Genomic DNA, 13467 nt, shown 5'->3' with positions numbered 1-13467 from the left:
CACCCCGAAGGATCTCACCAGAAGAGCCCCCAGAGGTCCCTAAATAGATCTATTCTTTGTTCATAAACTGGTTCCTCTTAAAGATATATCCCACCAGTCACCTTAGCAAAGTCGGTCCAAAGGAGCCGAGTGCCCTTCCAGAGGGGCTGCAGTCTGTGCCACTGTGGGAGGGGACACAAAGCTGGAGCCTCAGAGGGCTCCCGAGGCTGCCTATGCCTCTCCCTCGCCGGGCTTTGCCGGGATCTGTTGCTCTTACCCCAGGCCTGGGCATGCAGAGCTGCAGTGGAGCCCCTGGAAAGTGCCTGGACGCCCCAAGGAACCGCGGGGGAGCAGAGCAGGTTCCAGAGTGAAGCCCTGAGCGGTCTCAGCATCAGGCGTCTGGCCTAACCTCCACCGACTTCGTACAGCCAGCCAAGGTGGGGGGGGGGGGCTGAGGGGAGGGAGTGTGTACACTGGGGTGGGAAGCTCCCAAAAAACCAGAAAGCTTCGCTCTCTTTCTCCGGCTGCTGGAATTTCCTAATCCTCCCCTGGAGGTGCAGGTTCCAAGTCAGCTCTGAGAGTCCCTGGCTGGCTGGGTTCACACTCACTTCCCCTCAGTGGGGAGCCTCCATGCCCACCCCCACCCCCTGCACTGGACGGTGGGAGGCCCCCTGTGCCGGTCCCTAATTCCCCTGCTGCTCCTTCCACCCCAGAGACCAGTTGCAGGCTCCAGTCCCTCCGAGGAATCCAGCCAGCCGGGTCACCGCCCTTGCCGCCCCAGGTCTCACCCCTCCGCCCCCTACACCTCAGAACTTAGGCATCAGGAGACCCTCCCGCTGAAGGCGCTCCCCTCCCCTCCTCCAGGGAACCCCGCAGCTGGGGCCGGGGACCCCCCGGGGCCCACAGTGGCACCCATCCAAGTTCCATCAAGTTGTGCCATTGTCTCAGCTGGGGCCCGGTTTCTGGAGCCCCCAGCGCCTGGCCCGCCCTCTCCGGGGCCCAGGTCCCGCCATATGCACACCTCCAACTCCCCACCTCCAACTCCCGATGCCTACCCAGCCGAGGGGGCTCCACGCTTGAGGGGGTTCCATGCTTGGGGAGCTTGGGGAGCCTGGGGGGCTTGGGGAGCCTGGGGAACTCGGGGGGGGGGGGGGTTGGGGGCTCAGGGAGCTTGGGGGCGGGGGGCTCAGGGTGGCTTGCGGAGCTCAGGGTGGCTTGCGGAGCTCAGGGAGCTGGGGGGGCTTGGGGGTCATGGGGAGCTGGTCACGGGGAGCCCGGGGAGCTCAGGGGGCCCAGGGAGCTTGGGGAGCTGGGGGGGGAACGGGGGCCTGGGGAGCCCAGGGAGCCCGGGGGAGCTCAGGGGGCTTCGGGAGCTTGGGGTGCTTGGGGAGCCTGGGGAGCTCAGGAGCTTGGGGAATTCAGGGTACTGGGGGGAGCTTGGGGGTCATGGGGAGCTGGTCATGGGGAGCTGGTCACGGGGAGCTCGGGGAGCCTGGGGAGCTCAGGGGACTGGGGGGGCTTGAGGGTCATGGGGAGCTTGGGGAGCTGGGGGGGTGCCTCAGGGGTCATGGGGAGCTTGAGGAGTCCAGGGTACTCGGGGGGCTCAGGGGTCATGGGGAGCTCGGGGAGTCCAGGGAGCTTGGGGGTCATGGGGAGCTCCGGGAGCCTGGGGAGCTCGGGGAGGGGGGCCTGGGGAGCTCGGGGGTCATGGGGAGCCCGGGGAGCTCAGGGAGCTCAGGGAACTGGGGGGTCCCGGGGAGCCTGGGGAGCTGGGGGGGCTGGGAGCTCGGGGGACTTGGGGAGCTTGGGGGAGCTCGGGGGTGACGGGGGTCCCGGGGAGCCGGCAGTCCTCCCCGGCGCGGCCGAGACCCTCCCGCCGCAGCCCCCCGCCCCCCGCCCCCGGCCCGGGCACTGCGGCAGGCGCCGCGCTTACCTGCGGGGCCGATCCGCCGAGCGCCCCGCCCCGGGCAGGCGCGGCCGCAGCATCCTCCCGCCCGCCGCCCGCCGCCCGCCGCCCGCCGCCCGCCGCCCCGCGAGCCCGGCCCGCGCCCGCTCGCCCCGCCGCCGCTCGCACTCGCGGCTCCAGCTGGCCTTAAAGCGACAGAGCCCCATTCCGCCGCCGCCGCCGCCGCTCCCGGGCCCCGGCGGCACAGGCGGGGAGCGGGCTCTTTAACGCCCGGAGCAGGTAGACAAAGAGCCGCCGCAGCCCGGCCTTCCGGGGGCCTCGGGCGCCCAGAGATGCCCCGGGCTGGGGCCGCGACCTCCACCTGGGCCGCTCCGGGGTGAGCCCCCGGGCTGGCGGCGGGCCCGCGGGTGCTGCGAGGGCGTCCCCCCCCCCCCCCCCGGGCCTGCCCCCCAGGCCGGGCGCTGCAGGGGCCCGGGGTCAGCACCAGCACCCGAGGGCTCAGGGAGCTGCTCCTCCCGGGAGGGGAGCCTAGCAAGGTGTGCCCTCCCCAGTGCCACACCTGGGGGCGGGGGGGGGGGGGGTGCACTAAGGCTTTCCCAGGTAAGGGAATGCGGAGGAGGGTAGGTGTGCCCGGAGGGGGAGGGGGACGGCGGCCAGGGGGAAAGAGCAGCTTGCACCGTGCAGGGGTCTGCGCCTTCACCAGGACGCACTTGCAGCTGCCTAAGAAGAAAGATGATCTCAAGGCAGAGGGATTTTAGTTTTAAGAAGAAAGACGAAGTGGGACCCAGTAGCAGGGCTCCCCACTGAGCACTTAACTCTCCGGGTTCAAACAAGGAGACCTGCACAGAGGCCCTCACCAAGGCGCCCAGCTCCCCCAGCCTCCCCCGGGCCCTGGAAGGGGCTGACTGCGTAAGGTTAGGTCCCCATCCCAGTGTGATCCGGGCAAACCCAAGAGACTCCGTTCTACAAACAAGACAGATGACGCCTGCGGTTTCTTAAAGCAAGAAAAATAACAGCAGTGATCTTTTTAAAAGCCCCCACCCCCACCCCAGGACTGACCTAAGGGGGCCAGGGCGCCACCGAGCAGCAGAGGTCTCTGGTGTTTGGGCGGTTTGGGGTGATCCAGCTGCACACAGAGACCCTAGGTGTTCCCCCAGGCCGGTCGCCTCAGCACCTTTAGCTTTCTGGGCCTGTTTCCACAAAAGTTCAGGCAGAGGAGATGCACACTCCTGAGCTCCTCCCAGCTCCCCGGCCTGTAAGGAGGTCTGGATGGTGCTTTGAGGGCTGGGGATGGCCCTTCTCCCCAAAAGCCCATCTGGCTCCAGTCCTCTGATTCCCAGAGCCACTGACCTGGGGCTGCAGCTCTAGAGCCCACACCCACCATCCACCACCAGATCTTGGGGGGTGGGGAGCTCACAGAGGGAACTCTGTCCCGGATCCCCCTGAGTCCGAGAGGGGTCTGATTCTGAGGGTGCCTACTGTGGTCAAGTTTTCCACACATGCTTGGAGATCCACGGGGAGTAAAGCGCTGCAGTGATCCCAGCACCAGTGCTTCGGGCTTCCCCGTAGCGTGTGGTGGGGGCAAGTCCATTTTTATTCCCTTTACTCTACGCTAAGCGGTTTGGGGTGGTAGGACGCACAGGCACGGTGCACCGGGTCCCGAGCAGACCCGCTTTGAGGGCGCTCAGAGCAAGGCAGGTGGTCTTCTCCAGCATGTTCACCCATCTCAGGCCAGGACGGTGTTCCTAGAGCGAACCCCTGTCCCGGCTCTTCCTCCTCACCACCACCCTAAGGAGGGTGAGCGTGGGCAGCTGTGCTGGGGCTGGCCTGGGTCATCTGGGGAACAGCTTAGAGTGACACGCACCATAAGGGATTCTCTTTAGCCTCAGCCAGCATCCTGAGTAAGATGACTTTGTCTGAGCCAGAGGAATGTCACCAGCAGGGGATGTTTTCCCCCCAGATGAGCTGTGCATTTTCCATAAGGTTTCCTCCTTTGTGGCTTTGAGGGCAGAGCCTAGCGGGAGGGAGGGAGGGAGGGAGGGAGGGAGGGAGGGAGGGAGGGAGGGGAGACCTACAGAGGTGAGGCTCCCTGCTTACGTGGAGGGCCAGGCAGGGACTGAGCTGTCCCAGAACATCCCTTCACAGCCCTGCAGAGCCCATGTGGCCCTATCCCTCCTCCTCACACAGGCAGCCGGCCCATCCTCCTTTGCCCCCCACCCCTGCCGGCACCGCACCCCCCACGGGGCCTCGGAGCTGGCAGTGAAGAAAGCAGGTCTCCACCAGCATCTGGGCACAGGGGAGGAGCTCCCAGCTCCTGAGTTTTGTCCTCGTCCTCCCACCCCCACCAAGGGGAGTCTGGGCTAGAGGATCTCCAGACCCGCTCCTTCTTGGGTCTGATTCCTGAACTGCTGGAAGCCCGCAGAATCTGGGGTTTCCCTTTCCTCTTTCCTCGCCACCGCCGAGGAAGGCGGTTTGCCCCGTTGTGTCTACCTTCTACTTACCTCTCTGCCTGGTGGAGGGAGGGCCCAGGGGGCTTTTACAGGGGAAGGAGCAGGGTCCCAGATACGTCAAGAAATAGCGTGCAAATTGCACCTGCTATTTTCAGCCAATGGGTCAAAGCACTTTGGGTAATTGGACAGCAGCACTGAAGACAAGCGCCGTCTGGGGGCTTCTGGGAAGCCGGTAAAACACAGCCTCCCCAGTCAGCAGACCCAGCTCCGGTCTTGAAGAGGCCCTGACCCTGCCCATCACGGGGGTGTGGCAGACCGGGGGCGGGGCAAGGTGGCCTCGTCGCCTTGAAGACAATGGGGTGGCATCCCGGGAGTGCTGGGGGGGTTGGGGGACTCTGAGCTCTTGTTTCTGGGTCCCAGGCTGCGGAGTTGTGGCCAGGGGCAGACGGAGTGGGGGACAGCCCAGGCACGTGGTGGAGGGGGAAGACACCTGCTGACAGGGAGCTGGGAGTCAGGCACTTTTCCAGAGAGAAAACCCAGCCAAAGAGGGAGAGAGGAAAAAGGCCCATCTATCTCAGATAGGCCTCCCCTGTGCTCCTCTGGCTTCTCTTCAAAGAGTCCTTGGGAGCCATGATCTCATTTGTCTCCCGTGCCAGGGCCCTCAGAGCAGCTCTTTATAAGGGGAAACTGAGGCACAAGGAAAGACTAGGAAACCTCTAAAGCAGAGGGCAGAGCCCAGATTAATATGCATGAGATCTTTTAGCCAGATTCCTGGGGGGGGGGGTGATACCCTGCCCATCACTCCTCCACACACACCTCAAAGGATCTCTGGAGTCACCCCAACCCAGGCCCAAGGTCCTCCAGACCAGCGTTCCATTTCCATCAGGAACATCCAAAGATAGTTCTTGGGGAGGCTCTGGTTGTGTCCTTGACCATAATCTCAAAGGTTAACGGGGTCGGTTAGAGTGAGGCGCAAGCAAAAAGAGAGAGAAAGACCCGCCAGGGAGGCCCATGTGGTCTGAGTTCCAGTGTCACCTGCCTGGGGGTTTCTGGGTTCCAGTGTCTGCCCTCCATGAGCCTGGGCCAGTCAGAGAGGCTCTGTTGGGGTTCTGCGGTGCAGGCTGAGCCCTGAGACCCCTCCACGTCCTGGCCAGGCTGGGCTGGCTGCGTGGTGGCAGAGGCAGAGCAAAGCACACCTACCATGTGGAGAGGGGTGATGAGGAGACAAAGACTTCGACCACAACGCAGGGGCGCAGGGGCAAGGAAAGGACTTGGGGGAGGGCCCTGGTGGATTAACTGGGCCACACGGGGGTGGGATCCCTGTGCTCTCCACGGAGAACGACCTGGCCACATCTCTAACTCCAGCTTCTCAGACCTACTCCCAGACCCCCCCAGTGACCCCACTGACTCCTGGGGAAATCATCTGGTGGGACCTTGATAGAAACATCTATGAAAACCATTCCTAGGCTCTGTGGGGACACTTTCGTGACTCTAATTTTATTTACAAACAACCTAATGCTCTAAGGTAAGGCAGGTGTCACTGTACACAGGTATGGAAGCCGTGACGTTAGTCCCAGGCTCGGGATCACTGTCTATTAGAAATGATTTGGGGGCCCCCGGGTGGCTGCTCAGTGGTTGAGCGTCTGCCTTCGGCTCAGGTCGTGACACCGGGATCCCAGGATCCCGGGATTGAGTCCCAATCGGGGTCCCCGCAGGGAGCCTGCTTCTCTCTCTGCCTGTGTCTCTGCCTCTCTCTGTGTCGCTAGAATAAATAAATAAAATCTTAAAAAAAAAAAAAAGCGGATTTCATCCAGTGGATTTCTTGCCTTCTCAGGGAGGCCAGAGCTTCCAGGAGGCCCTTGTGCACTACCCCGGTGGGGTTCTCTGCTCCTGACCTACTGAGGCTGTACCTTCCCTCACGACTTCCAGGCCCTTCCCGGAGGAGGTGCCAGGGAGCCTGGGACAGAGCCACCTCCTGTGGTCCCATAACCCAGAATGTCAGAGCCGAAAAAATATGCCGAGCTCCTGCGGTTCAAGGCCCTCATTCTCACAAGGAGGAAGTGGGGCTAAGAAAGTGACCTCCTCCGGGTCCCCCACAGAACCTGGGCTTCCCGATTCCCCAGGCTTGCCAGCAGCCAGCGCCCCCCTCACCAACTCCCTCCCCAGGGTGGCCTGGAGGGTGGGCGTGGGGGGCATTTAGATGGGGCACTGGAGGCGGTAGGTGCGGGCAGGGCCCCAGCGAGAAGCCTCTGGAGCAGCACCCGAGCCAGCTAGCGGGACCAGCCCAGCCGCCCCGCCGGGTTAGGGCTCCGCAAATGTTTACAGGACCTCTGAGGAAACCTGCTTTGGCTCGGCCCACCCGGGAGAGGAGGCCGCGCCCCACAGCCCCACAGTCAGCTGCTGGCCTGCAAGGCCTGCCTGGCGCGTCCTCCGGCCATCACCCGAACCTCGGGGCTCCGGGCGGCTCCGGGCAGCTCCGGGCACACGGGGCAATGGGAGGGGGTGAGGGTCCCAGAAGGACCCCACAGACCCTCAGCCAGTCTCCCTGGGCGCGTGTGTGCGTGCGCACCCAGAGGCCCCCCAGCTCAGCTCCCCGAGGCCAGAAGCCAGAATGCGAGACCACAGCGCTGCCCCAGCAGCCACGGCGGGGCTGGAGCTCCCCACTCCGGAAGGAGGTCCCCCAGGCTTCGGGAGCCTCGGGAAGCACACCGTCCTTTCCTCCTGCGGACCCTCTCAGCGGCCACCGCCCCCTGCTCCCAGCCATCCCCTGCCCTGGCCCAGATTATCATAGCACCTTCCTCTCCAGGCTTCCAGGGTCCCCCTGGTTTCCCCTAGCGACCCTCCCCGTGGGAGCCAGGTGGGCCCCAAACCAAACACGTCGGACCTCATCACTCAGTCCTTTCCCTGAAACCTTCCTGGTTTGCCTCGAAGAAAAGCCAGAGGCCTCACCCTGGTGTAAGACGCTGTATGGCCAGGCCCCTGGCTACCTCCTGATCTCTCACTTCTGAGCACTCTCCCCGTTTACTCTGCATCAGCCACAGTGACCTCTTTGCAGCTCCTTGAACACATGCCCACTCTTGCCTCAGGGCCTTTGCACATGCCTTCCTGCGTGCGGTTTGCCAGGGAAGCCTTCCCTGACCGCCGGAGCTCGACGGCGCCCTCCCCGGCGCTCCCGGCCTCTTACCCTGCCTTCTTTTCCTTACGGCACCCGGCACCAGCTAATGTACTAGGCATTTATTTGTCATCCCTTTTCCGTATATGAGTTTAAGAACAATGTCTGTTTTGTGCTCTTGCCGTATCCCCAGACGTCTTGCATAGTAGGTTCTCTACTGATATTTATCAAACATGTGAATAAATATCCCGACCAGGCATCATCACCTTTCACTTCAGACAATGAGATGAAGCCCTAAGGTCACTTAACGTATCCGAGGTCACGCAGGTGGTGAGTGGCCAACGGGAGAATTAAATCCAGGGCAGCTGGACTCCAGAATGTTCCATCGACGTCGCCAACCTGCCCTCGAAGAACGGCAAACTGACCACAGGCACCGGTGGAGCCACAGGAGGCCGCCTGGCTGCTGCCTCCCGGACGTCAGGGGCAGCTGCTCGGGGCGGGGAAGGGCAGGATCTCTCCGCGGGAGCCTCGTCGGAGGGGCGTTTTGCTCCGGCTAAATCCGGGAAACTGGGATCCCCTGAGGACAGTTCGGTCCAGCAAGGGCCCGGGCAGCAGGCCCAGCAAGGGCCGGCGACGGCGGAGGATCAGCCCTGTCCCTCCTCTTCCTTACCGTCGATGGAACGTCAGCAGTCCTGGGAGCCCAGCGCTGGAGGCCCTGCCCCGGGCCGGCCACAGGGCCCCCTGCTCGTCGGCGGTGGCCTTCCTGGTGGCCCCTGTCGTCAGAGCCACGGGGGCCGGGATGGAAGCCGGACCCCGAAGCGCAGGGTGGCTGGGACACCGAGAAAGGGGACGGGGAGGCGAGGGCCAGGGAAGGAGCAGGAAGAGAGCCGTGGCCAGTGGGGAGGAAGGGCAGGTCAAGGTGGAGACGTGTCCCTGCCTCTCGGGCTGCAGACGCCCCCAGACCGAAGGGACGGGGCGCAGGAAGAGCAGGCTGGCGGCGCGGCTCCGGCCCCAGGCTGAGAGCAGGGCCCCGGGCCTCCCGGCACCCTCCGCGCCCGTCTGGTGGCTAACGCGCCCCTGCCCGCCGGCAGCCCTGCACCCCCGCCCTCTGCCACTGGGATCCGTGCACACACAGCCTCTTTGTACCCGGCGCCTCCCACACGTGTCCGGATGGGTCTCACACAGCGTCTGTGTCCCTTGTCCCCTCCTTGGCGCGCCCGGCACGAATGCACTGGCTGTTTATCTGCGGCGTGTGCACCCCCCCTCCAGCCTCTCCTTCCTTATCTCCCACGACCCGGTCTTGCATATTGAGTGAATGCCCATCTCTTGGGTACACGCGTGCTTTGGGTCTCTCTGGGCCCGACTCTTTTTGCCTGTTTTTTTTTTTTTTTTTTTTTTTTAATCCAGACCTTTATCCATCTGCCTGCGCTTGTCCCATTTTCACCCCGATACACAGGCAGGAGCGATCCAGTCCTGCAGACTCTTCGGGGCACCCCCCGTGCAAGCTCAGTGGGTAAGTCTGACTGCCTGGCCTGCTAGCCTCTCTTACTTAGCTGCAGTGAATGGTCTCTTTTGCTGCCTGGCCAGAGACATCTGATTGCCCAGAGGCCAGAGCTGGCCCCTCGTGGACATCCTGGGACAGCCCAGCCTTTGAGCCGGCGTCAACAAGGACTTGTATTCAGAGGCTTGGGTTGCTCCTTCGGGCCCTTCTGCCGATGGCCCTGAGCTCCTGACGGTGGCTATTCTGCGGCTCTCCGAAGCAAGATCCTGTCTTGCAAGATAGAGAGGTCACTTTGGGGCATTCCATGTGGGGGTCCCTGACGATGATTCATTAGCCAGTCAGTAGCATGACCTGAGGATATACTCCGCTGGGTACTGAGAAAATAGAAAACAGGGTCTCTGTCCATGGGAAGCTCCCACTCCAGTGGAAGGCATGTGATCCCTGCCCCAGAAATGCTCCGAGGCTTAGGGGACACGGGGACGGCACACAGAGGGAAAAGGCGTCATGGTACACCCAGTGGGGCAGGGGTGTAACCAGAAAGAGCCCAGGACACGGGAGTCAGAAGGCCTGGGTTTTGCTCTGGTGCAGCCACTTTTAAGTTACGTGATCCTGGCAATCCACGTTCCAGTCTCCTCACTTGCGCCGTGGGGGAAAGAATATCTAATTCAGGTTTAAGATTAAATTAGGTAATGAGACATTAGTGTTTTGTAAGCCCCACATGCTATGCAATTGTTAGAGAGCCTAAAAGGCACAAGCGACTACGGTGTAAGTCATACGCACGAGTTCCAAGACCATCCAGGGTCAGACAGCAATGATGTAACCATGGGATGAGTCAGAGAAGGCTTCCCGGAAGCAGGGGATTGGCAGACGAGTGGGCAACTGGGCATCATCACCCAGGTGGCAAAGTTCCATCCTGCAGATGGTCTTTGGGACCTTTATTGCTTTAATTTTCTAGGAGCCAACCAAGAGCAGGGAGGGAGGTAACGCTTACGGAGCCCATGCTGCAAACCTAGTGTATTAACACAACATATTCTAGAACATTCTTATAGGAATCCTATTCCCATACAACTATGCCCACTCGAATGGATTTACAGCTTTCCCAAAGCCTCAGAGCTGGGATCCGAACCCAGGCCTGTCATACTTCCACACTTAAGCTCTTTCTGTAATATCAGGTTGCACGGAATTTCCAGGCACTAGCTGAGGCCAGCTGGCTTGTCACAGACTATAGGGTAGGTGGGGAAAGGAGGAGGGAGCTGACAAAGAAGACAGACAGGTGAACAGGCAGGTGGGCGGCAGGGCTGCTGCGGGGGGAGGGGCCGGGGGGGAGGGAGCCAAACCCCTCTCGAGGGCTTCCTCAACCCCTTATCCATCCTGATGTCGACCAAACTGTATGTCATCGAACTCCGTGAAAACCCCAGCAGCTCAATTGTAGGTTACTAGGACACACGAGGGGAGGGGCCTCGCCTCAGCCTGCATCAGTTGCCACGGCAACGAGCACACATCCAGCCGCCCCTCTGGAATACCTGGCTCACTCCAACCTTGCATCAACCCTGTTGGGCTGGAACAGCCACTGCGATCCAAGTTAACCCCACACAGACCGGAGAGTGCTACTAACACTGTTGTGTTTTAAGAACTCGGGGGTGTTTCCAGGGCCAGGAGCCCTCTGAAGCCACCCTCTTCTATCGCAGGAATCAGACTCCACGCCTCCCTTCCCTTCCGACTTCCCTCTTTATGATCAATGCTGTGTCCCACCCACTCGCAGTCACTGTGCCCGTAGGTGCTACGCTAGAAAATCCAGGAGGCGGTGCCCCGTGGAGTTGCCCTCCGCCCATCGTAACTGCCGCTGAAAGGTAGAAATATCCATGTGTCCTTGCCCACGGCACCGGGCAGCTCTGAGGACTGTTCCACGTCATCTCCCAGAAGCCCCTCAGTGCCCGTTGCCCACGGCAGTACCCTGCACTGGCTTCCCCTCCCTTCCCTGACTCACGACCCCATTGCCCATCAAGTGTTTTCTAGAATCATCTCCCAAATAAACCGCTTGCACTCGAATAAAACACTTGTCTCAAAGTCTCCGTCTGGTGACCCCAGCACAAGACACAAGACCCTTCAAAGACAATAAACGTATGTTTGAGTGTGGTAGACAGCCAGTCAGCCGGTCACGATGGGAGAGGTGCCAGGTCTGCTCGTGTGATCTCGCGTGCGTTAGCCCAGCTTTCCTGCACAACTACCTGAGGCCCAGACCCGCACACACAGACCGGGCCGTTGGCCACGTGAGAACGTTGCGTGAACAGGTGTGGCTGGGTCAGGCCGCACCCACCGTGCTTGGCAGGCCGCTTCGCTGGTCAGCCTCGAGTGAGGATCGGAAACATCCTTTTGAAGCATGGGGGTCAACAAACGCTTTTCCGAATGCTGTTATCACCTCGCAGGTGCACGTGATGGCTTCGGCCCAGCCACTGGTGGACGTCTGCCACCGAATGGCTAACAAACAAGAGCCAGCATTCGCTGGGCACTTGCGCAGAAACATGTTCACAAACTCAATCCCTACACCAATCTCACGGGGCAGCCACCGTGACCGCCAGGGACACCGAGGCCAAGGGAGGATAAGCACTCACCCGAGCCCACAGAGCTCACAGGAAGGGCCAGGACTAGACCCAGGAGCGCAGCCTCCACTCTAAGCCGCTCCACTACGCCGCGGCTCAGCTGCGCCTACGTTGATAAGCCTGTTCTCGAAGGTCCGCCGAGGTGACTGCGCACCGCAGGGCCAGGAGAACGGCAAGGTGGTGCTGAAGAGCAAAACGGGATCCATCGTCCCGGGCAAAAAGAAGTCAAAACCCAAATCCAGTGAACTCCTCCGCCCGGCGGAAGAAGTCTTATTTGGCTACTCTAACAGCTCCCAAGGAAGACAGAGGCCACCAGCGAAACGAGCAGAACAGGAAGCTGAGATCAGAGGAACACATTTCAAGCCAACTGCTCTCCACAGGTTTCTAAGCCTTCCTGCATGTTCTTTGTCCCCCGAATCCTCCTAAGGCAAAGATGATCGCCTTTCTGTGAATGAACTGGCTAAGGCTCAGAGAGGCGAGCGGGCTTGTCAGGGCCACACAGCAAGTGGAGGGTGCTCCGGATGGAAGCCCCGATCTCCAGACGCTCCTCCCCCCGCACCTCCGAGGCCTGTCACCCAAGGCTGCCTCGGTGAATCTGGGGTCAGCCTGTAATTGTCAGATGTCATCCCCCCAGATGGCAGCAACCGTGCTCCACCTCAAGGACACGTCCCCTCTTTTGCCATAGACCCAGTAGGCATCCGACCTCCCTCTTGGATTTGAAGCTTTTCAAGGACAGGCTCCTTCTTGAGCCTCAATGTTGGGGCCTCCCCTGAGGGACCCCCTACCATCCTCCGCCTTAATCCTCGTGTTCCCTGGGCAAAAGCCAGGCCTGGGCCAGCTGCCCACGAGGTGGGGTATCTAAAGAACTGCCAGGAAACAAAGAAGATAAAGGGAGTAGAGTAAGGCTCTCCCCGCCGCACATTCAAATCTAATAAAGGTTCTCCTCTCTCTGTACATAAACCCCACAAACCTGGTGCCCATTCCAAGAGAATTCTTGCCACCGAAGGTGGTGGGGTTGGACACCTTGGGGTTCACGGGTCAGGCATCCGCCAAGCTGAAGAGCAGCGGACGAGGCTCCTTCTCAGGAGGGTGGCTGAAGACAGAGGCCGGGAGGTGTCTCTTTAAGGCTTGGGCTCACTGCCTCTGGGAGCAAGGAGCCAGCCTGGGAGAAGGCAGGGGCCTACAGTTTATTTTAGTTGACATTTTTCAAACGTCAGGAGACTTCAGAGCCAAGAAGGAAACGAATCCCATCTGTTCCCGAGCCCCCAAGCACGGTTCAAGAGGACAGGCTGGGGAAGGGAGGGGAGGCCAGGAGGGAACAAGAAGACTGGAACATCCAGCCACACACATGGAGCAGGAAACCACCTGGGGAGAGACACAGGGCACGGCAGACAGTCGCCAGGAAGCCCCGCTGTCCCCTAACACACACCCGCGGAGCTCCTGCCGGCCCGGTCTCGGGCTCTGTGGCCTTTGGCGTGGGTCATGGGACAGCAGGGCTGCTGGGGACACAGTTCTCCACCGCGTGCATGGCGCCCACTGGAGGTGTGCGACACGGCAGTAGTGCTGCCGGCTAGGCCCGGGGTCCCTGCTCCTTACGCGGTGCAGCTCGGACACAGCCCACCCCAGCTGCCGTCTGCGGGGGCAGAGATGGAGGCTTCGAGGAGGACATCTAAGTTCCGGGAGGGAGGGAGGGAGGGAGGGAGGGAGTGGAGGGCTCCTGACCTCCTCCCCCTTGGGCACGCTTGGACCCTCTGCCCAGCGCTGTATTCCCCACCGTCTACACTGCTGCCCCAACTCTGGGTGCCAGAGGCGGGAAGCACAGATGGCCGTGGAACTTATCTTCTTACTGAGATTAAATTCCAGACCTTCCTATTTTTAGAAGAACAAATTCCTGTACTCTTTTCAAGAGGTAAAAATGT

General features: G+C 61.4%; 1 protein-coding gene across 7 annotated transcripts in view; it reads right to left on the bottom strand.

Annotated features, from left to right (window-relative positions):
• The window catches only part of NAV1 (neuron navigator 1), a 245829-nt gene that overhangs the window by 78820 nt on the left and 153542 nt on the right, over positions 1-13467 (bottom strand). Inside the window, exon 1 of one of the 7 annotated variants that reach the window (XM_055319078.1) lies at positions 12519-12618. The exons of 5 other annotated variants lie outside the window; for them this stretch is intronic. In XM_055319078.1, coding sequence (XP_055175053.1) covers positions 12519-12529 — 11 coding nt within the window. In that variant the 5' untranslated portion in view covers positions 12530-12618. Of the gene's footprint in view, positions 1-1912; positions 1973-12518; positions 12619-13467 lie in introns of those variants that run through there. One more of the 7 variants, XM_055319076.1, reaches the window with a different exon arrangement.

Source organism: Nyctereutes procyonoides, unplaced genomic scaffold (genome assembly GCF_905146905.1).
Source record: "Nyctereutes procyonoides isolate TBG_1078 unplaced genomic scaffold, NYPRO_anot_genome, whole genome shotgun sequence".
Classification (NCBI taxonomy): Eukaryota; Metazoa; Chordata; class Mammalia; order Carnivora; family Canidae; genus Nyctereutes; species Nyctereutes procyonoides.
The sequence above is the reverse complement of the archived record's forward strand: the minus strand, read 5'-3'. Positions and strand labels throughout refer to the sequence as shown.